The sequence below is a fragment of the Mus caroli genome, unplaced genomic scaffold, assembly GCF_978045245.1.
Source record: "Mus caroli unplaced genomic scaffold, Mus_caroli_1 scaffold_1, whole genome shotgun sequence".
NCBI lineage: Eukaryota > Metazoa > Chordata > Mammalia > Rodentia > Muridae > Mus > Mus caroli.
In genome coordinates this window covers 150,938,852-150,965,305 of record NW_028227256.1, presented here as the reverse complement: position 1 = coordinate 150,965,305, position 26,454 = coordinate 150,938,852, and the positions used below count along the sequence as shown (strand labels likewise).

Genomic DNA, 26,454 nt, shown 5'->3' with positions numbered 1-26,454 from the left:
GGGGGTGGGTAGGTGGGGGACTGGGGGGGGAGTGTATTGGGGACTTTTTGGATAGCATTGGAAATGTAATTGAGGAAAATACCTAATTAAAAAAAAAAAAAAAAAACCGGGGGCTGGTGAGATGGCTTAGTGGGTAAGAGCACCCGACTGCTCTTCCGAAGGTCCAGAGTTCAAATCCCAGCAACCACATGGTGGCTCACAACCATCCATGACGAGATCTGGCGCCCTCTTCTGGAGTGTCTGAAGACAGCTACAGTGTACTTACATATAATAAATAAATAAATCTAAAAAAAAAAAAAAAAAAAACAAAAAAACCATGCACACACTATTAAAAAAAAAAAAAAAAAGAGCAGGTTCACAGAAGCAGAACCATGGGAGAAGTTAGCACAGTTAGTCACTTTTCCTTAACTGTGGACTTTGATGGATGGAGACTTTTAGTTTTGGCAGGCGGTGCTGTCTCCACGCTGAGTTTACAGCCTGGATGGTACAATGAACAGTGCTTACATCTTGGAGTCAGTTGTGCTTCAAAGGTCTGGCACCGTGTCACATGGATGGCCTCAAACCTGCTTATTGAAGACGATGACCTTGAATCCTGATCCCCTTGGCTCTGGATCCTGAATGCAGAGATTACAGACCTGAGGTGCCATGCTCAGTTTCTTATGATATTAGAGCTGGAACTCAGGACGTCAGGGACTCCAAGCAAGCACTCTCTCCACTGAGCCCAGCTCTTTTTTTTTTCTTCAGTTCTCTTCCTGGAATCAAGGTTCATACTGCTCTCCTTTCTTCCAAATATCCCAAGAGACAGAAATTAGGGGGAGGAAATAGATGTGCTGTCTCTGGGGATTTTTTTTTTTTTTTTTTGTCTCAAATCTTTTTCTTGGGGTAAGTTCAAGGGCAGGAAGGTCACAATGAGACAATGGGTAGAAAATCCTCTCAGGGGCTGGAGAGATGGCTCAGTGGTTAAGAGCACTGACTACTCTTCCAAAGGTCATGTGTTCAAATCCCAGCAACCACATGATGGCTCACAACTATCTGTAATGAGATCTGAGGCTCCCTTCTGGTGCATCTGAAGACAGCAACAATGTAAGTGTGTATTTAGATATAATAATAGAATAAATCTTAAAAAAAAAAAAGAGAAAATCCTCTCAATCGGCCAAGTCTTTTCTCTGTGAGCTTTGGAAAGTTTGGAAGCTGGATCACCCGGGGTCAAGATCTGCATTTTGTTGTTTTGTTTGTTTGTTTGTTTTTGTTTTTGTTTTTTTGAGTCAGGGTTTCTCTGTATAGCCCTGGTTGTCCTGGAACTCACTTTGTAGACCAGGCTGGCCTCGAACTCAGAAATCAGCCTGCCTCTGCCTCCCGAGTGCTGGGATTAAAGGCGTGTGCCATTTATCTTCAGACAAAGTCACATGAGCAGAGAGGAAGAAGCCACCCCATGGGGGCCCTGTAGAATTTAGAACACCGCTTGAAGGAGGCAGGTCCTTAAAATAGAGAAAGGGTCGGTGAAAGTGAGCAGAAGTGAAATGTCCACTGTTCTGTCTCTGTGTTCTGTGCTGACTCCCTTGCCTCTGCACACTAGGCAAGCAGACCAGCCGAGCGCTGCACTCACCCTCTGCCCTGGGGAGTTTTAAACACCAGTTTCCTTTGGAAGTTTCCATAATTCTGATTGCATGGGTGGAGATCAAATCAGGGCTTGAGGCATGCTAGTTTAGCACAAAACAACAATAAACAGACAAATAGGTTGGGTTTGAGGTGTAGCTTAGTAGTAGGGTAACCTTGAGTTACTCTTCAGTACCTCAAAAATACAACACCCCTCAAAACAAGTATTAAACACAAAAGAGTCTTCTCATTTGAAGCTAAACAAAAGGACAGGATTTTGAGATAACTGGGAGCATGCCTTTAATCCCAGTCTGAGGGGTGAGGGGTGGGGCAGAGGCAGACGGATCTCTGTGAGTCCCAGGACAGCCTGGTCTACAAATCCAGGATAGCCAGGGCTACACAAAGAAACCCTGTCTTGAAAAAAAAAAAAAGAGTCCCTCTCCCCAGCCAAAAGATAATTGGGAAGTGGAGTGGAGAAGATGCATCTTGAGCTAGGGTTTTCTTTTTGGTGGGGTAATGGGTTTTACTACAATGGGATTAATGGCATATACCACCACCCCTGGCAATAAACCAATAAGCCGGTGTTCTCTTTCTTGTCTTAGATTCATTTTACTTTATGTCTTGTTGCCTGTAGTTGAGTGCACCATGGTTGTACCTGTTGGGTACCCTAGAATTGAGGTTATGGTTGTGTGGGAGCCACTGTGTGATTGAGAACTGAATCCAAGCCTTCCACAAGAGCAACAAGTGCTTTTAACCTCTAAAGTTTTTGTTTGTTTGCTGTTTAGACAGGGTCTCATTATGTTGCCCAGGCTGTTTTGAACTTATGGAGGTCTGCCAGTCTCTGCTTCCTGGGTGCTGTGACTGGAGGCAAGTGCCACCATGCAGCATTTTATTTTCTAGTTTTTCTATTTTTCTATCTTTCTTTCTTTCTCTCTTTCTTGTTTTTTTCTGTGTAGCCTTGGCTGTCCTGGAACTCACTTTGTAGACCAGGCTGGCCTCGAACTCAGAAATTCGCCTGCCTCTGCCTCCCAAATGCTGGGATTAAAGGCGTGCGCCACCACTGCCCGGTTGCCTGCAGCATTTTGATGAAGCAGAAATACTTCAGTCCTTGTATTTTAACATACAGCACCCAGAAATACAATGCTTTGGCATATTTTAAAGTGGCTATTCTGATAAACTCTGAAAGGATTAATCCCGCAACACTGCCCTTACATAAGATAAACTATCAAAAAGGAGATCCATGGTGGCATGTCTCTAAATTTTGCCTTCAGAGGTGGAGGCAAGGGGACAGCGTTAAGTTGTGGGCTAGCCTGTTCTACAAAGACAAAGGCAAGAAGACATAACTTCCAGAAACCAAGCGGGTTATGGACTGACCGGAAATTATGGGCCTATGCCAGCAGATCTCGCGCGACCTCAGGTTTGGCGCCCGGAAGTGGTTGAAGCCCCGCCCCCTCGGGGGCCTGCTGGCTCCTGAGTTGGCCTACCGCGCAGGCGCGAGTCGCCGACTCCGCCCCCTGGGTCCTGCGGTCGGAGCCATTTCGCCGCTGCTTCCATGCGGGGTGAGGTGTGTTCTTTCCTCGTTCTCGTGGAAGGTTGGTGCTGCGAACTAGCCTGAGAAGGCAGTGCTCTCGGGCACGGAGAAGCGGAGGAGGGTAAGAAAGGGGGCGTTGCGGCCCCGGACACGGGCTCGTTGCTGCGGGCCGACGCTGGCTTCCGCAGCTCCGCTGTGGCTTTGTTGTGAGGCGCGGGCGAGCGAGCGAGCGGGTGGGGGAGGGGCAGCGCAGCGGGTACCCGGATTTACGGGCCGTGGGCGCATAGCGCGGCGGAGCTCCGGTGTCCCGAGGCCGTGGAGTCCCTCACACGGGCTGACCGCTCTCGGAGACCTCTTTCTCGGCTTGACCGGCGGCGGGTGTCTTAAATCCGTTGCCTGTAGGGGTAGCGGCTCGACGCCACCCGGCGCGTGGTGGTGGGGGGTCGTCCTCGGTTCTCATCCGGGACACCCGGGCCCGGTGGGAGTGCCCGCTTTGGGGTCCGGGGCTTCGCTGCAGGTCCTCCCACTCCGCACTGGTGACTGGGCATGGCTGGGTGGGGCGGGATGAGGAGCAGGTGGTAGGAAAATGAATGCATGATTTAGTAAGTGATGGCGGAATTACACCGCGCAACGGGATAGCCCCGCTGTAGATAACGGTCGTTAAGGGACGGCGCCTCAGTCTGAGAGGTGCACGAGCCTGAGTCTGGCTTTGAGGTGCACAGTGTATCCGCTCCAAAGGGCAGTGAGAGATCAGTTACGCCTAAGGCTAGACCGTCCTGGAGGAAGGGAGGGCCGGCCACGTGACCGGAGGGTGAGAAAAGAGATGAATTTGTTTCCGGGTGGCAAGAATGAAAACACAAAATTGGGAGCCATGGCTCAAGCCTTTCATTCCAGCACTTGGGTTGGTAGTGGAAGGCATTGTTCGATCTCTTGAGTCCCAGGGCAGCCCGGGCTACTGCACAGAGAAATCTTGTCTCAAAAAACAAAACAAAATTTGATTGATTCCGATATGTGTGAATACGTATCAGTTAGTGGTGGCAAGTGAGAGAGGAGCTGTAGAAAAACAAACGAGTAATAGTGAAGACATTTCTGGAGCCAAAACAGCAGGGCAGATGTGACATGAAGCTACCATGATGGAAAATTTGACATCCATTTAGGCTCTCCACAGGGGATAAGTTCTAGGTCTGTAAAAGAAGTTGTGGGTTTTTTTTTTTTAAAGATTTATTTATTTATTATATGTAAGTACACTGTAGCTGTCTTCAGACACACCAGAAGAGGCTGTCAGATCTCATTATGGGTAGTTGTGAGTCACCATGTGGTTGCTGGGATTTGAACTCAGAACCTTTGGAAGAGCAGTCAGTGCTCTTACCCATTGAGCCATCTCGCCAGCCCAAGTTGTGGGGTTTTTTGTTGTTGTTTTGGTTTTTCGAGGTAGGGTTTCTCTGTATAGCCCTAGCTATCCTGGAATTCGCTCTGTAGACTAGCCTGGCCTCCGAACTCAGAAATCCGCCTGCCTCTGCCTACCAAGTGCTGGGATTAAAGGTGTATGCTACCACACCCAGCTTGGTATTTTAGTAAATAACTGCACTGTAGCTGTCTTTGGACACACCAGAAGAGGGCATCAGATCTCATTACAGATGGTTGTGAGCCACTATGTGGTTGCTGGGATTTGAGCTCAGGACCTTTGGAAGAGCAGTCAGTGCTCTTAACCACTGAGTATTTCTAGGGGGCCATTCACACTCTTTATTCTCCAGTTCTCTTAAATTTCCTCAGATCAAAGTAATAAAAGTAAAACCAAACAGTACAACAGGCAGTTTAAGGATTAAATAGTTCCTAAGCTACTAAGGGTAATATCAGCAGGACTTTTAAGGATTCAAGAGATAGCTGTGAAAGATCTTTGGGGATCGGGTTAGAATTCCCAATTGTGAAGTTGGGTTGTATGGTGCCGTTATTGGGGATGGGAATTTAATGGATAAGGGTTTGAATATACTTTAGTACGTTTAAAATTATTACTGAGATGCCTAGTTTATAGATGGGAATATTAGTATTTTCCTCGGATAAATTTTGGAGCCTTAAGGACTGTATCGATCTGTTTGGACTTAATTAGCATGAATGTTTAATATTAAATGGGTTTTCTAGAGATAAAGGGGTTTGATGGGCCCTATATTTTGTTACTCATTTACTTTGTACATTTACTTATGTTTGGGGTTTTTGTTTTGGAGACAGGGTTTCTCTGTAGACTTGGTAGCCTCCAACTTAAAGAGATCAGCCTGTCTCTGCTCTCCAAGTGCTGGAATTAAATGCCTGAGCCAGAACAGCCAGACTTGTGAAGGAGTCTTTATTGTCTTTAGCTTTTTGTTTTTTCGAGACAGGGTTTCTCTTTAGCACTAGCTGTCCTGGAACTCACTCTGTAGACCAGGCTGGTCTCCATGTCTTTAGCTTGAGTTTGTATTATCTGGCTTTGTCATTTGATTTACCAAATGACTAGTCAAAGTTGGTAGGCCACAAGATAAGACTAAGAAGTTTATTGGGGTCAGATTTGGTTGGTGTAAGATGTCATTTTACAGCCTACTATATATAGTAATAGATCTCCTCTCCCCTGTCCTAAATGTGATCTTTTTTTTTTTTTTCTGCATGAGTATTTTGTGGGTATGTATATGTACCATTTGCCTCTAGAAGAGGGCCTTGGGTCCCTTGGGACTAGAGTTATGAATGTGTATATGCAAGTTACCTTGTGATATAGGTATCAAACCTAGCTCCTCTGAAAGAGAAATGCTGTAAGAGAAAGCACTGAGCCAACTCCAGCCCCAGGTTTTTGTTTTGAGATTGTCTCACTATGTAATCATAGGAGGCCTAGAACTGGTTATGTAAATCAGTGGCCTTAAAAAACAGCTGGCCCCTCCCTGGTTTTTGGTCTGTTTATGGTAGCTGAAGTCAGTCTAGGCTATAGGTTAAAATAAAGGCTTTATTTAGATTTTAGCCTGATTATATACAAATTGTGGCCATTTCTGTAGTTTTGGTTGTTTTAGTTTGTGGAGAGTGCTATATGTAACTCTAAGTAAACTTTTGTTCATAGCCATCTTCCAAGTGAAGGTTACTGCCTGGCTTTGTGTGTGTCTGTGATGGTATTTTTTTTTTTTTTTTTTGGTTTTTCGAGACAGGGTTTCTCTGTATAGCCCTGGCTGTCCTGGAACTCACTTTGTAGACCAGGCTGGCCTCGAACTCAGAAATCCGCCTGCCTCTGCCTCCCGAGTGAGTGCTGGGATTAAAGGCGTGCGCCACCACCGCCCGGCTCGGTGGTATTTCTTGATACAGTGAATTTGAATTTGACTACACCATGAGTCAGTCACATGGGACTTTGCTTAAATTTTCTTTTAAAAATAATGCCTTTTATTTTTGTGTGTATGAGTATTCTGTAAGTTTGTGTACACTTGGATGCCAGGTACCTTGAGAGGTCTGAACGCTTAGAGCCAATGATTGCTAGTTGCAAGTGGCTGAATCTGTATCTTCAATATCAGCAAGTGAACCTAACCACTGAGCCATCTTATTTATTTTTTTTTTTTCTATTTCATTTTCACTTAAAATTTCTCTGAAAATTTAGAAAGTAATAGGGGCTGGAGAGATGGCTCAGTGGTTAAGAGTGCCAACTGCTCTTCTGAAGGTCCTGAGTTCAAAGAAACTACAGGGTGGCTCACAACCATCCATAATGAGACCTGACACACTATTCTGGTGCATCTGAAGACAAGTACGGTGTACTTAGATATAATAGATAAATCTTGCGACCAGATTGTGCAGAAGTCTTGAATTCAAATTCCCAGGAACCACATGATGGCTCACAACCATCACTACAGCTCCAATGTACATAAAATAAATCTTAAAAAAAAAGTAATAGAATGTGACATGGTTCTCATTCTCATTGCTGGGAGGGATAACTTTAAAGCATGTAAGATATTCATTGTAGAATGTAGGCTACAGCATAAAACATTTGAAATTAAAAATCAGTCTACAACAATAACCATTGTAGGGTATGTGTATAATTCAAATTTTACAGCTTGTATCTTTTTTACTACATGCCATAGAGTTCAATTAAATTAAATTTTCTTTATAGGTAAGTTTAAGAGTAGTGTGATAGAATGTATGAGGTTTTGCTATCATAATGTTTTTAACTTGTTTTCTTAGGTGTGAAGAAGACACCTGAATCATGGGTGACATTAAAAATTTTCTGTATGCCTGGTGTGGCAAAAGGAAGATGACTCCAGCCTATGAAATTAGAGCAGTAGGAAACAAAAACAGACAGAAATTCATGTGTGAGGTATTTAAGAATACAGTTAATTTATATACTTGTGAAGTTCGTCTGGTTTTAAAGGAATGTTTCATTTGGAAAGGCTGAACTGTTGCAGGTTGTAGAATTTGTTTTGACTTGGCTGGTTTTATTATTTTCAAAGAAACCTTATCTTGCAATACTTGGCTAGGGAAATTACTCTAATGCTTCCAAAGCTTCCTTGGTGCTAGTAAGTCAGAGGATAAATGTTTGCAGTTTTACATTTTGGGGGGTGGGTGTGGTTAGACTTACTTAAGGCATGCACCACCACCCCTGGGTTCTCTGTTTAGAGAAGCAAAGTATTAAAAAGAAAGGTAGTGTTTTCCCTTAGTTATTACAAAGTTATTATTAAATTGCATGGTTGTGTGTGCACAGAACCATGTGAAAATCAGGGCAGTTTGTGGGAGTTAATTTCTCTTGCTCTACCAGTCTAGGGGATTCAATTCCAGTTCATCAGTTTGGAGGCAAAGTGCTCTTGCTTAGTCCACTTGCTGTCTTGTCTCCCCTAAGCCCCACAGTTCAGTGGTGGTGGTTTAAGGCCAGCCATTTGATCGGCAAGTACTGTCCACAGAGCTTAGTTAGATACCCAATCTGAAAAAATTTAAGTGTAGAAACCTGAGACGCTTAAATTGATACTGTTGAACCAGTATATCAATGAACAATTAATTCAGTTCCTCGGTTTTAGTTAAATAATCCATGTGTTGCTTGGGTATGTTAAAGGAATATTTACTTATGTAGTGTGTCTAAAATAGTTGTATTTTGCCTTTAATTGGCCATTTAATTTATTTTTTTAAATCCTAGAATTACCCAGCTTTAATTCAACTTTTTTTCCCCCTTGAATCTTAAAGGTTCGAGTAGAAGGGTTTAATTATGCTGGTATGGGCAATTCCACCAATAAAAAGGATGCACAGAGCAATGCTGCCAGAGACTTTGTTAACTATTTGGTTCGAATAAATGAAGTAAAGAGTGAAGAAGTTCCAGCTGTTGGGGTAAGTATTTATGACCAAGAACTTGATATTTTTGTTTGCTTTCCCCTTTCTACCCTTGGGTTCAAGTTAACAGATTTACAGAGTGTGCCCACAAATACACTGTGCAGGGACATTATATGAAAGAATATAGTGGCTATACAAAAATGTATTGAGTTTTAGAAACAGTTGAGATTTTTTTTTCTACCTGAAATGTGCAGAAAGGACATACTTGGTAGAAACCATACCTTGAGTTGTGAATTTGTCCTTTCCTCAGGCTACCAATAAGCACTAAAAACACAGCCATTCAGACATGCCCCCAAAGAGTATGAACAGTCAGCATTTAAAGTATATTGTATTACTAAGCTATGATGCTCAGAAGGGATAAGTACAAGAAATTAATTTTTGGCTGAAAAAATAAAAATTTTCAGATTGTTTTCATTGGGAAATAGCACCATTGTAAATTCAGCTTTTCTTTTTCATGAGTGTTCATTACAATAGGTCATAGTGTATCAAGTCCTGGTGCTAGCCTCAGTTTTTTTCCCCACTTTCTTCCTCCGTTTTGACACTATGTAGTAGTGGCTGTCCTTAAACTCACTATGTAGAGGTTGGTTAGCCTTGAACTCAGAGATCCACTTGCTTTGTCTTCCAATCCTGGGATTAAAGGCAGGTGCTACTACATACACCCTGCCAACCTCCAATTTTTTTCTTATTCTAGGGCATTTCAGGTGGTGAGATACAGGAGGGGCAAGAGGGTTTGTTTTGGAAGAGATAAAGGCTTCAACCTTGTATTCTATTCCCTAAAACACCCTAGCCTTGAACTCGAAAAGCCGTTATTTTTAGATGGCAGTTACTGAAATTTAATTGTAAGACTGGGTTTTCCTTCTTCTCCCTTATAAACATACATGTTATGTATTCTAGGCTGCCTAAGTGAAATTTTTTTTTTTTTTTTTTTTTTTTTTTGGTTTTTCGAGACAGGGTTTCTCTTTATAGCTCTGGCTGTCCTGGAGCTCACTTTGTAGACCAGGCTGGCCTCGAACTCAGAAATCCGCCTGCCTCTGCCTCCCGAGTGCTGGGATTAAAGGCGTGCGCCACCACGCCCGGCGAAATTTTTTTTTTATGAAGATAGGTTTTTTTGTTTTTTCCTTTTTTCTCTACACAGGGTTTCTTTAGCTCTGGCTGACTGGAACTAGTTTTTGTAGAGAACTCAGAGATCATGTGCTTCTGTTTTCTGAGTGCTGGGATTCAAGGCCTATGCCACCACTGCCCAGCTAAGACCAAGGCTGGGTCTCTGGGTAGCCTAGACAGATCTTGCTTGGGTCTTAAGAGTAGAGTAGCTGGGATAATTGGTTGGGCTGTGAAATCTGGTGGGCTCTTCCCCCCTTTAGTTTTTCGAGACAGGTTTTCTCTGTATAGCTCTGGCTGTCCTGGAACTCAGTCTGTAAACCAGGCTGGCCTTGAACTCAGAAATCTGCCTGCCTCTGCCTACCAAGTGCTGGGAGTAAAGGTGTGTGCCACCACTGCCCTGCCATGTTTTTTTTAAAGATTTGTTTTACAACTTAAGTTAGAAGCATTTGAAAACTCAAAACAGGTCTCAGATAACCAAATGTTTAAAATACAGGTGTGTGGCATGGTATCTAGTTCCCCAAACAATGCTTTAATGAAATATATAAATGAGATACACTTAAATAGAATTGTTCACTGTATATATCATATGTTAGGTTTCAAAAACTCCGTTGGACTGGTCAGTAGTGGCCTATTTTATTCCTTTAATTCCATCATTAGGGAGACAGAGGTAGGCAGATATGAAACCAGCTTGGTCTACAGAGAGTTTCAAGGCAGACGAAAAAGGAAAAAAAATGCTGATATTTAATATCCAAGAGAAGTCATGTGGCGGATTATCCTTTTTTTGGTTTAAGACTAGGCAGTCCTGGCTGTATCAGGCTGATTTTGAATTTACAAGACTTGGAGTGAAGGAACTATATGCGTGTGCTGCCATACTTTGCTACTTTTGATTTTGATACCATGGTTGTTTTAATTATATATATATATATATATATATATAGATTATAACAACCCTGTACAAATATTAAAATATTTCTTATATTTATCTTTTTCTTTCTTTTTTTATTTATTTTTTCTTTTCCAATATTTATCTTATGTATTTGTGCCTAGTCCCAGGACAAACTAAAGGAATCAACTTTTCCACTACTAGGTGAGGTCCAGGGATCAAACATAGATCATTAGAATTACTAGCAAGTGCCCTTACCAAGTCATTTCATTGGCCCTTTCTTTTTTTTTTTTTTTTTGTTTTTGTTTTTGTTTTTCAAGACAGGGTTTCTCTGTATAGCCCTGGCTGTCCTGGAACTCACTTTGTAGACCAGGCTGGCCTCGAACTCAGAAATCCGCCTGCCTCTGCCTCCCGAGTGCTGGGATTAAAGGCGTGCGCCACCACGCCCGGCTGTAGCTGCTTTCTTAATCCTTTAAGATGATTCTTATTACTTCAAGAAAAGTTGAATTAGAACTCACTGAAAAGGAACAGTTATTCACTATAACATATAATACTTTATACTTCTTTTTTTTTTTTTTTTTTTTTTTTTTTTGGTTTTTCGAGACAGGGTTTCTCTGTGTAGCCCTGGCTGTCCTGGAACTCACTTTGTAGACCAGGCTGGCCTCGAACTCAGAAATCCGCCTGCCTCTGCCTCCCGAGTGCTGGGATTAAAGGCGTGCGCCACCACCGCCCGGCACTTTATACTTCTGTACAAGAAAACTCTTGCTTATGTTTATCTTTGAGACAAGGTCTCACTCTGTAGGCCGTAGCTCTGACTATCCTAGAACACATTATGTAGACCAGCCTGCCTCTGCTTCCTGTAGTGTTTCTTTGTTTGTTTGTTTTTGTTTTTCGAGACAGGGTTTCTCTGTGTAGCACTGGCTGTCCTGGAACTCACTTTGTAGACCAGACTGGCCTCCCGAGTGCTGGGATTAAAGGCATGCACCACCACGCCTGGCTTCCTGTAGTGTTGACTGAAGGTGTATGTCACTATGCCCAGCACTTTTGTTTTTTGTTTTGTTTTTGTTTTTGAGCTACTTTAACGTTGCTCTTTAACTTCTCAATTTGAATGGCTTCAAATTTAGAGCAGCTATCCCGCTTCTAGTTGCTGGAATTAAAGGGATGCTTTACCATACTTGGCTGAAGATTTAATTTTTTTAAAAAGACAGGGTATCCTTGATATGTATCCTTGCCTCTTTCATTACTGGAGTTAAACACATGCACTACTGCTTGTAGCTGCTTTCTTTTTTTTTTTTTTTTTGGTTTTTCGAGACAGGGTTTCTCTGTATAGCCCTGGCTGTCCTGGAACTCACTTTGTAGACCAGGCTGGCCTCGAACTCAGAAATCCGCCTGCCTCTGCCTCCCGAGTGCTGGGATTAAAGGCGTGCGCCACCACGCCCGGCTGTAGCTGCTTTCTTAATCCTTTAAGATGATTCTTATTACTTCAAGAAAAGTTGAATTAGAACTCACTGATAGTCCAGATTGGTCTTGAATTCTTGATTGTTTAGTGTCCCAGGTGATAGGGTGTGGTATAAGCTACTGTGCCCAGCTAAGAAAGCTTTCTAAGTGCACAGGTATCCTTGCAGATCAAAAATGAAAAAGAATGATTCCTGATTGGAGTGTATGATATTTGGACATCCTTTAAAAGATGTTCAGATACTAAGGAAACAAAACCAATGGTAAAAGCCAAGCTGTAACATGTACTTAGGATCTCAGCAAGTGGAGGTAATATCATTCTTAAGTTACTTGAAACTTTGTCTTCAAACACAGAAATGGGAAAAATACTATGGGGAAGGATGTTTAATATATGGGTATCTTTGAGTAGTCTTGAAAGAGTCTTCTAGTTTCTGCAAAACAAACAAAAAACCCAAGTACTGACACTTGACTTTTCCTTTTGTAGATTGTACCACCCCCGCCCATACTTAGTGACACCTCTGATAGCACAGCAAGTACCGGAGAAGGCTTACCAGCACCCATGGGAGGGCCACTTCCTCCTCACCTGGCTCTCAAAGCAGAAGGTAAGTGACTTGAATATATGTACTTAATGGAGGATAGCACAATCATGCTTGGTCACCTCATCTTGTCATTGTATAGAAAAATCAATAAACATGTTTATTAGGTGATCCCACTCAAGCTGCCACTGTTGTAGGGTTTGTTCTGTTTAAAAGATTTAAATTTATAGGTGTTTTACCTGCGATACTTACGGGCCACCAAGTGGGTTATAGAATTTTATGAGTTAGTTGCCTTTTATATGGCTGTGTATCAGGCTTAGAGGGCTTTGCACATATTAGATACTCTGGCTGAATTTTGTATTACATCCACCTTTTGTTTTGCCCTACCTGTATACCTGTAAGAGGATTTGTGGTTTCTAGCCCTGCTGAAAATTTTATTTGGGTTATTAAGGGCAGAGTAAGATTTTGACCAGGTTTCTAACAAATACTGAAACACAATTTACAGCATCTATCCTATTTTGACTTGAACAAATTATGAAACTAATCTGTCACTTTAGAGTTCATGCATATTGATGTTTGCCTGAAGTACCTGTGGAGGCCACAATAGGCCACCACTCCTCACAACTGGAGTTAACCTGAGCCTTCATGGGTACTGCATATCAAACATGAGTCTTGTAAGAGAAACCAGTGCTCCTAACTGCTGAACCATCTCTTTAGCATCCCACTCTGGGTTTATATAGAGTCAAAACTTCCAGGGGCTCCTAATTATTAGTCCTGGGATTAGCATTCTTTTCAGAATTAGGTTTTGTGTTTCTGTTTTTATTTAGGCTGTAATTTGGAGAATGAATTTACACTTTCAGATTCTCCTGTTTCTACTTTCCCAAAGCTGGGCTTTAGGCATGTTCACCACACCTAGTGTTATTCTGTGGTCAGGGTTGAACCCAGTGCTTGCTTGGTGCTTTGTAGACGTCTTGGCATTGTATTAAACAAACTTCATTTCCAGCATCTCTAAAAAATGTTTTACTTAAAAAGATGTGTTGCTTTTGGGCCAAGCACGGTGGCATACTCACCTTTAATTCCAGCACTTACTTGGAAGGCAGAGGCAAATAGATCCTCATGAGTTCAGAGGTGTTCTGGTCTACTTACCAAGTTTTGGTACAGCCAAAGCTAAATAATATAGAGACAGACTGACCTCCCCTGTGTGTATTGTATTCAAGAACTCCCCCCCCCCTTTTTTTTTTTTTTTTTTTTAAAGAACAAGTGTATAGAAGACAGGAAAAAATACATTCAGCTTTTAATGCAGACTCAGATTATTAGGTTCATACCTTTACCAGCTAGACATTTCCTAGCCTGGATAGTTTTGTGCTTTGTTATTTTATATATAAAAACAACTGAAATAAGTATGTCTTAAAAGTACACATTAGTGGGGCTGGAGCGATGGCTCAGCAGTTAAGAATGCTGACTGCTCTTGCAGAGAGAGAGAGGTCCTTCGTTCAATTCCCAGCAATAGCATGGTGGCTCATGACCATCTGTAATGGGATCTAATGCCCTCTTCTGATATGTCTGAAGACAGCTACAGTGTCTTAAGTTAAAAAAAAGTACAGATTAGTGCTGAGTAGAAAGAGTCAACCAAGTATGAGTACTTGTGTTCTATACCCCACCAGCATCCATATTGTGTAGACAAATGGTTCTGTGGGAATGTTGGCCTGCTAGGTACCTAAATATACTAGCCCAGTGAAAAGCTGGTCAAATAAGAAAGGGTTTATTTATTCTGCTTTATAGTGCATGACAAGATTGAAAGTGGCAAAAGCGTGGACAGCTGATCACCTGGCAGAGAGCAGGGAATTTGTGCTGTTAATTGTTAGTTTGTTTTCTATTTTCATTATCCAAACAATGGGACACTTACAGTGTCTTGTCTTCTCTCATTAACCAAGAAAATCTCTTAACAGACCATACCATGGGATTGAGAGTAAAGTTGCCAGTTAACATTAATTATTAGACTAAACTACTTGACTGCTTCCTGGAGGTTACACTATGGCCGCCACATGCATAGACATAGACAACCATAAATAAATAGGCTGACCAATACAGTCCTGATTATTTCAGATGTCCTTCCAGATTATTGAAAACCTGTATACAAACACGTAGTCAGGGACATTTGTTAAAATATGTAGCTTTCTTCCCCCAAACTTGGTTAATTAAAAGAGCAATTTTCTTTTTTTTATATAGCAGAAAATAATTCTGGAGTTGAGTCTTCTGGCTATGGCTCTCCTGGACCTACTTGGGACCGAGGAGCCAACCTTAAAGATTACTACTCAAGAAAGGAAGAACAAGAAGTGCAAGCGGTGAGGAATCTTACATAGTGTTAATTTAAATTCTTGAAAATGGGACTTGGGATTTATTTCACAGCAGAGTTGAGTACCTATACAAGTTAATAGCACATTGAGTTGTTGGTTTGTTTGTTTTGAGACAGTCTTCAATCCCAGGCTGGCCTTCATTCCAGTGGCCCTAGCTAAAAAGCCTGTTTTACTAGTTGGTTGTATAACCCTGGAGTACATGCTTGTAGTCTCAGCATTAAAGAGAGGGTCAGGAGAATGACTAGTTCAAGGCCAACCTGGATTATAGTGTTCTAAGAACATAGTGATATCCTATCTCAAAAACACAGGCTCGAGCTGGAGAGATGGCTCAGTGGTTAAGAGCACCTACTGCTCTTCCAGAGGTCCTGAGTTCAAATCCCAGCAACCACGTGGTGGCTCACAACCATCCTTAATGAGATCTGACGCCCTCTTCTGGTGCACCTGAAGACAGCTACAGTGTACTTATGTATAATAATAAATCTTAGAAAAAAAAAAACAGGCTCAGTGATAAAGTGGTTGACTAGTCATGTTCAAACCCCTGGATCTCAGCACTACAAAAATAAAAATCTGGCTTTATATTGAAAAAAAAAAAACCTGTACATTATTATTGTGCAGCCAAATTTACTCATCATTGATTCTACAGACTCTAGAGTCAGAAGAAGTGGATTTAAATGCTGGGCTTCATGGAAACTGGACACTGGAAAATGCTAAGGCTCGTCTGAACCAGTATTTCCAAAAAGAAAAGATCCAAGGAGAATATAAGTACACCCAAGTGGGTCCCGACCACAACAGGTTTGCTTGTTTCACTATTTTCCTTGTAAAAAGTTAAGGTGGTTTGACTTTATGCTTATTAACTAAATGTTACTCAGTTAACTGTGTGCGCCAGCAGTGAATTGTAAAAAGATAAATATATAAGAATTACTGACTTGTAGTTTACCATACTTTTTTAAAAGAATGTAATGCTATTCTATAAGAAGTCCTGCAAAAGTCTGTTGCTGGACTTTGATGTCAGTTAATATCTACTGTGGTGGTTTGCTACGAGTTGACCTAATTGGCCAGAGGCGGTGATTCCCCCCCCCCCCCAGTGTAGTTATTGGCGATATCTTTAAATACTTAAATGGTTCTGGTATGTTTTGTTGTCTTAGAAGTAGATTGTATGTATTACCTATATCCAAATTTGATTTCAGTTTAATGTTGGCAGCTCTTTTAAGAGTCCCGTTACTTGAGTACCCTGAAGTTAAAGGATCGCGAAGTTCTTAAATATGGTTTAAATTAGAATGCCTTTTTTTTTTTTCTGTTAAGCTTTTAAAACAATGTAAGGGAAGATATGTGACCGTATGTTTCTCAGCCTGCTTGATGTTCTTCCTAAGAGCATTCCAGGGTGTAGTACTTATTACTCCCAGGAAGGCTCATACAGATTAGATTTCTCAGGGAGGCACTGTATTTTTATTGGAAGAGAAAAGGAAGTGGTTTTCAAAATATTTTGATTCGATTTGCTATCTTTAATTATACAAAATAAATTATCCAAAATAAATTTAAAACATTTTTCTGAAATTAAAGTGTTCTCCCTTGGGTGCAAGTAGCAACCCTAAAATTATTACACAAAACAAAACAAATTGACCACTTACTAAAAATGATGAGAGCATGGCTCCTCCTGCTTCCTACTACTTTGTTCAGTCCTGAATTCTCATACTATATTTAGTGTTATATTTTTAAGAGTGTTCTCCGTTTTGGTATCAGAATTTAAAAAACAAAACTCCCAGGCTGTAAAAAGACTTCATTTCCTTTAATACTTTGTCTACAACTTATTGTACTTGGCAGCTCCTGGTGGTTTTTCTCTTAAGAATAATTAGAAAGGCTGGCGATAAGAGCTCAGGGTTGGAATGTTTGTATAGCATGCATGAGGCCCTGAGCTCAAATTCCCAGCATTAATGTTACTACTAACTACTACTACCACTTTTACTATTTTTATCTAAGTATTCCTGAAGCTCATTGAATTGCTGCCCTCCCAACCCCCCAACCCACCCTTCAAAAAAAACCACCAACATTTGATGTCAGTATTTTACTGATTTCTGATGTAAAACAAAGAATTCAGGACAAAACAATGTAAGAGGCAGACAGTTGGAGCTGGGACACATTGCTCCTGTATGTCCTTTATTGAAAGGCATAACAAGACAGCAACACCAGAGGTCTGTGTTCATATACACATGTGCTGATGCTTAGGCTGAACTAAGCAATCACATGGGAAACTATTGTAAACTGATTTCTGGTGTTGCTGTTCCCCCCTAGGTGGAGGAGAATGAGATTGAGTGCTGACTTTAAGCCTGGCTGAGAAACATACTGTCATCGGTGTCATTAATGAAAGGGTGGATGTTGTTCCCCTGAAAGCCAGTGGCCTTTGACCCCCTTGAAGCCCTTGTGCCTGAAGGTCAGTTGACAAAGAAGTTGAGGAAGGAAACTAACTTTTTTCCCCTTAAGTTTCTCCTAACCTTTTATTCACAGCACAAAGACAAGTTTGAATGTGCCTGAGCAGTAAAGGACCGGCATAAAAACCTAAAACCTATATTTACTCCTAGAGCCTGCTAGCAGTTTTAGCTATCTGTAATGTGAAAAATGACTTTTGTTCTTTAGGCCCTGGTTTAAGTATCTAAAAAAATAGGCTAAATTTTTTTTGTAACCAAGGACTTCTTCCAGCTTGAGATAAATTGGAACTCTGCTACAGGTGCTACTGGTATATAGTGGTTGCATGTATAAATTACCCTAACAGGTTGCAGTTGTAAGTTAGTTCAAACACTTTTGAAGAGTCTGGTGTGTTTCTTAGCTCTCAATTACAAACAATTTTCTTTCATTGAAAGCATTTTCATATTCAGACTCCAACCTTGGGATAAAAATAGTAAATCAATAATCTAAAACCATAACATTTTCTTTTCATGGAAAGAAAGCTCATCAGCTGTTTTTACCTAATGACATATATTTGCAGTTTACATACTTTCTGTTCTAGGATTGGACAAAAATAAGTGTTCGAAATGGTTTTTGCTATAATTTTTGTCTAATGCAGTTGGAAATCCTCCCTGACTAGGGAGATAAAGGAGTAATTTACGGTGGTAAATTTCTAACCTTGTTTGTATATGTTGTTACAGGAGCTTTATTGCAGAAATGACCATTTATATCAAGCAGCTCGGCAGAAGTAAGTGTAATTGCTTTTTTTAAATGCTCTTAAACATTTTTGCAGAAATATTTTTACATTGAAGGCTTGGGCTACTATGATAGAACATGTAACAATGTAAAGAAGTTATTAAATTTTCCAGGAAGAGAATTTTAGCCTATTACATTAATAGAAAAATTTATTCATTTAAAGGAACAATAGATTGAGTACACATAGGGTCTTAGGAGTTGGTAATATTGGCAAGTAAGAGAGGGAAGGTGTTAGCAGGCTAGGGAAAGTAAAGCTAAGGAGGTGCACAGTGGACAGAGCCCTTTGTCCTAATAAGCAGCTGCCAGTGCCTGTGGGAACTCACTGGTCTAGGTCTTGGCATATGCCAAAGAAATCTATTGGTAGCAAGGTTTAGGTCTCAATAGTACCTGCCGCAATGTTAATATAATATTGATCTTTAACACCAGCTTTATCTCCCCATCTGCATATACAAAAGATGCCAATGTAATATTTTAGTGGCCAAAGAAATCATGAAGGATTTTTAAAGTTCTAGGTTAAAATAGGAAAATGGAATTTAACAAGGGTTGGATTGGATAATAGAATTAAATGCCTAAAAATAGCTATTTGACTACATGACAGCACCGTCAAAGTTAGGCATGGTGATAAGTACCAGTATGCCCTGTATGGATTGCTAAGGTATAAAGAGGATTGCCCATAAATTCCAGTGTAGTTTGGGTTTCAGAGTGAAACCTTGCTTTAACAAACAGGATGCTGGACAGTGGTTGCACAAGCGTTTAATCCCAGTAGTTGGGAGGCAAGGGAAGGGGCATATCTGAGTTCAAGGCCAGCCTCTTGTATACAGAGTGAACTCCAGGACATCCTGCGCTACATAGAGGAAAACCTGTCTCAAGGAACAAAAGGAACAGTAAAACTGTAAAACCCCAGTTTTGTTTTGTTTTTTTTTTTAAGATTTATTTATTATATATAAGTACACTAGCTATCTTCAGACACTCCAGAAGAGGGCGCCAGATCTGGTTGTGGATGGTTGTGAGCCACCATGTGGTTGCTGGGATTTGAACTCTGGACCTTCGGAAGAGCAGTCGGGTGCTCTTACCCACTGAGCCATCTCACCAGCCACAAAACCCCAGTTTTTAAGTAGTCTGAAATAAATAGGTAAGATTATAGATTTAGAAGATTTTTAGACAATTAATTAGAAGATTAGTAGAAAGCTATGAAGTTTGGTTTCCTGCACAACAAAACAAGCTGAGGTGCTTGCCTACCATGAACAAATTCTTGGGCTGTTTATCAGTATAATGTGCAAAAATTGTTCTTTTGTGTTGGGTTTCAGTGCTGTAGTAAGTTTAGATTTAGAAGGACCTGAAATTTTTCTATGAAATAAACCCCAAACCAAAATTTAAGTGTGAGGGCTGGTGGCTTGTAGCTTAAGTTAGTTAGAGGATTATTTGCATAATATTCTGGGGCCTGGGGTTGATCCCAAGTACCACATAAGCTAGGTAAGGAGGTACAGACCTAACACTGGGAGATGATGCAGAAGAATCAGAAAAGTGTGTCCAGAGTGAGAGTAGTAATACAGAATATGTGAGACCCTCTGTAACAACAACCAAAAACAAAACAAAAAAAAAACCCACTTGTTGGAGGCTATGCTGTCTGATTCCTCTCAACCAGACAGAAACCATGAGATCACTAACCCTGAGAAAACATAGATGATATCCATGTTAGATGATAGGCTTATATTCTTTTTATTGAACACTAAGATTAAGACCTATTAGGTATGTTGGGATACAATAGGCTCTGTACCTGTTTTACTGACAGACTTTAAATTTGTACCATATATAATAACAGTGGCTCAATTCATTTGATCAGGAGAGTTAGAAAAAGGTCCTGAAATACTTTGTATAAAGAATTCTGTATAAAAATACTTTTTATACTTTGTATAAAGAATTCTGCAACTTAACAAAAATACTTATGTTTAGCCTATGGAAAACTTTGCTATATAACTTGTCAGTTTTCACTTGTTTTTTATTTTGAATCAGCTTCTCACCATGTAGCTCTGACTTGTATAGAACTGACATTTTGTGTTCAGTCTGTTTTTACTTTGATACTTTAAAGCATACTGAAGTAGTTGTGACAGACAATGGACTTGTAAGTAAGGCTTTTTTATAAACCTTGCTCTCATTAAAGTTGTTTTGGAACCCTGGGCTCATATAATCTTAAACTTCAGAGATAATTCAGTAGAAATATCTTAACAAATCAAAGCAGTGACTGTATATTCAATTTTGTCTTATACTTGTTTTCATTGTTTTAAATCTGATTTAATGGCATGCAAGTAATGACAGTTTAGGGGCTGGAGAGATGGCACAGAGGCTAAGAGCTACTGGATGCTCTTCAAGAGGTCCTGAGTTCAATTCCCAGCAACTACACTGGCTACAACCATCTATAATGTGATCTGGTCCCCTTTTCTTGGCCTACATGCATACAGTATATACATAATAAATCTTTTTTTTTTTTAATGTCAATATTGTGCCAGTCTTTATCAAAATGATTAGTTGTTAGGTTGTAGAATTTTATTTGGTTAGTGAATAGAATGGGAAGATCTGTGCTATAATTTATATTAATGGTTCTTTAGTATATAAATATCTAGTTGTTATGGTTCTTTAAAGCTCAGTTCTATCTTTGGTAATCTTTATAGGGATTTTCGCACGTGAACATGGATCAAATAAGAAATTAGCAGCACAGTCATGTGCCCTCTCACTTGTCCGACAGCTCTATCATCTTGGAGTGATTGAAGCTTACTCTGGGCTTACAAAGAAGAAAGAAGGAGAGAGAGTAAGTTCTTAGGCATAAATGTAGTATTTGGCTAAAGGAGTTGAATTTATAGTTTGAGGGATGAGTTGGAAGAGGGGCATTAGAATGGGGATGGAAATTAGGGTTTTTAAATGCCAAACAAATAATGTTTTATTTCTGAGCTATATTCTGTGAGCTCAGCACTTAGTGATGAAGAAATTTAAATGTTGTACTGATCAGTACTCTGAACTTGTGTTTACAGTGGCCACTGAGTGAGTTGTTGATGAAATTCTCACTTAGAGTTGTTGGTTTCTGGCAATTAGTAATAATAGCCCTAATGTCAGCTGTATATTAATTAGTTTAGGTGAAATTAGTAGTGGATATATTGATGATTTTCTTTACTCCTTCTTTGTAGGTGGAGCCTTACAAAGTTTTCCTTTCTCCAGATTTGGAGCTTCAGCTGCAAAATGTGGTTCAAGAGCTAGATCTTGAAATTGTGCCCCCAGTAAGCATATATACAGCTTTGTAGTTTACCTTGTTTTAGAGTCTTTCCTTAGGAGCATACCTCCTTTATTTATTTTTGCTGTTTTTTTTTTTTTTTTTTTTTTTAAATAGCCTGTTGATCCTTCTATGCCAGTTATACTTAACATTGGGAAATTGGCTCATTTTGAACCATCTCAGAGACAAAATGCAGTGGGAGTGGTTCCTTGGTCACCTCCACAATCCAACTGGAATCCTTGGACAAGTAGCAACATTGATGAGGGACCCCTTGCTTATGTAAGTGCAATATGGGTTCTTAGATCTTTATTTTCCTTTGTATCTTTCTTTAGGTCAGAGTTAAATAGATTTTGAATGTTTTCTTTTTACAGGCTTCTACAGAACAAATAAGCATGGACCTTAAAAATGAATTAACATACCAGATGGAACAAGATCATAATTTACAAAGTGTGAGTGTTGGAAGATCTTATACATAAATTGTCTAGAGCTTAAAATACATTGTAGTTAGATTGAATGACAGGTTTGTACCAAATTGGTAATTATAGTTAATTATGACAGTGGCTATTCAGGACCTATGAGTGAATTGGACTACTTTCTTGGTTTTTCAGTATTAGGTGGTTTGAATACTTTTACAGCAAATGTAAAGTGATAACATTGTTTAACAAGTCATTACAAAATGGAAAATACTTTTATAATGTTTATGAAGACTTAAGAATGAACTAGAGTATGAAGATCACATTTTCTAGAAATTTTAGTGGGAATCAATTTTAATAGAGAATAATGTTTTCATTCTTTGAAATAATACCTCAAGTACAGAAAGCAGTACTCATTTATGGAAATGATTTAAATAACTTAAACTTAAACTTTGCTAAACCAGGTGTTACAAGAGAGAGAGCTGCTTCCTGTGAAGAAATTTGAAGCTGAAATTCTGGAAGCCATTAGTTCAAATTCAGTTGTGATTATCCGAGGAGCTACTGGTTGTGGTAAAACCACACAAGTTCCACAGTACATTTTGGATGACTTTATCCAGAATGACAGAGCAGCCGAATGCAATATTGTCGTGACACAGGTAAGAAGTCATTGTTTGTCTTGGAGTTTATAGAGTTCTAGCAATTGTTTGAGATTTTATGGTCAAGCAAGTTTTCAAGATTGTTAAAACGCAAACACTCTCCTACCCACGACCCCTTGGGGATTTGACCTAAAAAGCCTTGACCATGCTGGACATACACTCTTTTTTTTTTTTTTTTTTTTTTTTTTAATTTATTTTTTTTTTTAAGATTTATTTATTATATGTAAGTACACTGTAGCTGTCTTCAGACCCTCCAGAAGAGGGCGCCAGATCTCATTACAGATGGTTGTGAGCCACCATGTGGTTGCTGGGATTTGAACTCTGGACCTTCGGAAGAGCAGTCGGGTGCTCTTACCCACTGAGCCATCTCACCAGCCCTGGACATACACTCTTAAAGACTGAGTTGTAACATTCACTTTTCTAAATTTCTTTTCCTTTTTATTTTAAGTTTATTTAATTTATGTATGTGAATACACTGTCAACTATATTCAGACAAAAGAGAGCATCAGACCCCGTTACACAGATGGTTGTGAGCCACCATTTGGATGCTGGGAATTGAACTCAGGCCTTCTGGAAGAGCAGTCAGTACTCTTAACCGTGGAGCCATCTCTCCAGCCCACTGTTTCTAATTTCAAAGGAAGATTTCATAAAATTGGCTATTCAAGTCCCATAAGAACTTTTTAAACTGCTCAGGATTAGGGGGTGGGGGCAGTAGTTACTAGGAGTATTGATTATCAAGTTAAACTGTTGGTTGTAACCCTGAACAAACCCCATTTATGACTTGGGAGTGTAATGAACCTTATTTCGTGTGCATTTACAAAGGGTGTTTCTGCATTGGTAGTATATATCATGCAATTAGTTGCTTTATTTGTAAGTGAACACAAATTTGGATTTAGCAGGAAGCCTGTAGGGCAGTGTTACTGTGCATTTAACCATGAATGCACATTTTATTTAAAGTCTATTAACAGCTTAAAGTGGAAATAAAGCTGTCTTCTTCGTTCGGCCATCAAAATGGAATGTGGGAATTGTTTGGCAACACTTGAGTTCATCCTAGGCTTAGACTATGAAGTATAAATGTGGAATTGCAAAAGAACATTAGATAGCCAGACAAGTTTTGCCTGTGAGAGAGAAGACATTAAATCCAAGAATGTAAAAGAGAACAGCTTCTTCACAGTAAGATAAATGAATATTACTATGTGTGTGCAAGGTTGACATTCTTGAGCATGCTCACTTACAGATAATTATTTTAAAACATTCAAAAATTGTTGGACTCAGCCGGGCGGTGGTGGCGCACGCCTTTAATCCCAGCACTTGGGAGACAGAGGCAGGCGGATTTCTGAGTTCGAGGCCAGCCTGGTCTACAAAGTGAGTTCCAGGACCGCCAGGGCTATACAGAGAAACCCTGTCTCGAAAAAACAAAAAAACAAAACAAAACAAAACAAAAAATTGTTGGACTGGAACATCTTAGGGGAAGGAATTGACTGTTAGAATGGTCAGAATTTTAAGTAGATTGTTAGAGGGGCTGATAAATCTTAACTATAGTTACAGTTTCTGTAGGGAAGTTTTATGAAACAGGGATTTTTAGCAGCATAATTTAAAGTTTCTTAACATTCTCGATATATGTGGTTTAACCTTATCATCTGTTGACAGCTAACTTTTTTGATTTTCGAGACAAGGTCTCTCTGTGTAGCCCTGCTGTCCTTGAACTCACTCTGTAGACATCAGGCTGGCCTCAAATTCAGAAATCCTCCTGCCTCTGCCTCCCAAGTGCTGGGATTAAAGGCATGCACCACCACCGCCTGGCTAACAGCTAACTTTTTAAAAAAGATTTATGCATGTGAGTTCTAGGACAGTAAAATGAGACATGTATTGGCTCAAACTTGGATTAAGTGTATAGTATTTTTAAGAAACAGTTCCTTGTAGGTTTGTGCCTTTCCTCTTAATCATTTTTAAAGGGATGAACTAGAAGTTAGAGGCAGTTACTCTTTTTGTTTGTTTGTTTTCGAGACAGAGTTTCTTCTCTGTGTAGGCCTGGCTGTCCTGGAACTCAACTCTTTAGACCAAGCTAGCCACAAACCCAGAAATCTGCCTGCCTCTGCCTCCCAAATGCTAGGATTAAAGGCATGCACCACCACTGCCCCACGAGGCAGCTACTCTTAACTAAAAATAAATTGCATATGTATATAATGGAAATAGTTATATATTCTTCCTTTATTAAAAATTCAAACTTGATAAAGGTCATTTCTATTATTTCACTATTAAATGAGTTAATTGAGACTTAAAAAAAACTGCTGTGGCTGGGCGGTGGTGGTGCATGCCTTTAATCCCAGCATGTGGGGGCAGAGGCAGGCCGATTTCTGTGTTTGAGCCCAGCCTGGTCTACAAAGTGAGTTCCAGGACAGCCATGGCTATTACAGAGAAACCCTGCCTCGGAAAAAGCCCAGAAAAATCCTGCCATGTATTAGTTTGTTGATAGAGCACTTGCCTAGCAATGTTAGTAGGTTTTATTTATATCACATAGACACTATTAAATAACTAACTATACTAACTTTGTAATTTCATATTGTATTTCTGTTTCAGCCCAGAAGGATCAGTGCAGTTGCAGTGGCAGAGCGAGTTGCTTATGAGAGAGGAGAAGAGCCTGGGAAAAGCTGTGGTTACAGTGTTCGATTTGAGTCTATACTTCCACGCCCTCATGCCAGTATAATGTTTTGTACTGTAGGTCAGTGATGTTTTTTTTTTTTTTTTAATTTATTAATTATATTTAAGTACACTGGAGCTGTCTTCAGATACCCCAGAAGAGGTAATTATGAAGAAGATCTCATTACGGATGGTTGTGAGCCACCATGTGGTTGCTGGGATTTGAACTTAGTACCTTTCTTTGGAAGAACAGTCAGTGCTCTTAACTGTTGATCCATTTCTCCAGCCTGGTGATGTATTTTCGTTTGCAGTTTATTTACTTATTTATTTTTTTAAAGTGAACTGCCAACAGCTATTGTTGGTTTGGTGTACTTTTCAATTCTAGGGCTCTGGAGCTAGAGATAGGTTAATCTCTTGAGTTCAAGGCCAGCCTGGTGTACAGAATGCCTTCCAGGCCAGTCATAGCTGTACACAGAAACTATTGTCTCCAAAAATAAAATTAACTAAATCTAAAACATTTCTATTTGCATATTATTGAAGCAAGACCTTTTCTATACAATGCAATGATTGTATTTGATTAGTTGATTAGTTGTTATCTGATCCATTGTAGACCACAATGACCCCAAGGGCAAAAGTCACCAACACCCTGCTAAATGTTTTGGTCTTTGACTCTAACAAAACTTTTTTTTCTTTCTTTTCTCTTTGTTTTCTTTCCCAAGGGGTGCTTCTAAGAAAACTAGAAGCTGGCATTAGAGGAATCAGTCATGTTATTGTGGATGAAATTCATGAAAGAGATATTAATGTAAGTATCCTATGCATGCCTTTTCATGTAACTGGAGAAGTCAAATCCTTGCTTTCTTTCTCTTACTGGTAAATACTAACTTTTAGTTTAGAGAACCGTCGGTTAATAAGGTATTTATTGTGATGAGTGTTTTCTTTGAGGGGGAGTGGGGGGAGTTGGATTTTTTTTCCAAGACAGGGTTTCTCTGTGTAATCCTGGCTGTCCTGGAACCCACTTTGTAGACCAGGCTGCCTCCAAGTGCTGGGATTAAAGGTGTGTGCCACCACTGCCCAGTGTAGAACAACTTTTATTATTACTATGTTTTGCACTTGCCATTCTTTTTTTTTTTTTTTTAAGATTTATTATATGTGAGCACACTGTCTTCAGAGGGCGTTAGACCTTAGATGGTTGTGAGCCACCATGTGGTTGCTGGGACTTGAACTCAGGACCTTAGGAAGAGTAGTCAGTGCTCTTAATCGTTGAGCCATCTCACCAGCCCGCCATTCTTTTTTTTTTTTTTAATTTTTTAAGATTTATTTAATATAACTATACTGTAGCTGTCCTCAGACTCACCAGAAGAGGGCATTGGATCCCATTTACAGATGGTCATGAGCCACCCATGTGGTTGCTGGGAATTGAACTCAGGACCTCTGGAAAGAGCTGGTGGCTCTCTGAGCCATCTTTCCAGTCCTGCATTTATTTGCCTTTTTAGACCAGATTTTTCTATGTAGACCA

At 40.0% G+C, this 26,454-nt stretch overlaps 1 protein-coding gene across 3 annotated transcripts in view; it reads left to right on the top strand.

The window, feature by feature from the left end:
- Positions 1–3,091: 3,091 nt before the first annotated feature.
- Dhx9 (DExH-box helicase 9) overlaps positions 3,092–26,454 on the top strand; it is a 35,904-nt gene continuing 12,541 nt past the window's right edge. The window contains exons 1-14 of one of the 3 annotated variants that reach the window (XM_029477691.2): positions 3,092–3,248; positions 7,307–7,439; positions 8,297–8,437; positions 12,364–12,481; positions 14,648–14,760; positions 15,416–15,564; positions 17,913–17,959; positions 20,637–20,773; positions 21,147–21,236; positions 21,347–21,508; positions 21,601–21,678; positions 22,107–22,298; positions 24,879–25,020; positions 25,658–25,740. In XM_029477691.2, the coding sequence (XP_029333551.1) occupies positions 7,329–7,439; positions 8,297–8,437; positions 12,364–12,481; positions 14,648–14,760; positions 15,416–15,564; positions 17,913–17,959; positions 20,637–20,773; positions 21,147–21,236; positions 21,347–21,508; positions 21,601–21,678; positions 22,107–22,298; positions 24,879–25,020; positions 25,658–25,740 (1,563 nt within the window). In that variant the 5' untranslated portion in view covers positions 3,092–3,248; positions 7,307–7,328. Of the gene's footprint in view, positions 3,249–7,306; positions 7,440–8,296; positions 8,438–12,363; positions 12,482–14,644; positions 14,761–15,415; positions 15,565–17,061; positions 17,201–17,912; positions 17,960–20,636; positions 20,774–21,146; positions 21,237–21,346; positions 21,509–21,600; positions 21,679–22,106; positions 22,299–24,878; positions 25,021–25,657; positions 25,741–26,454 lie in introns of those variants that run through there. The other 2 variants (XM_021161044.3, XM_021161054.3) reach the window with 2 other exon arrangements.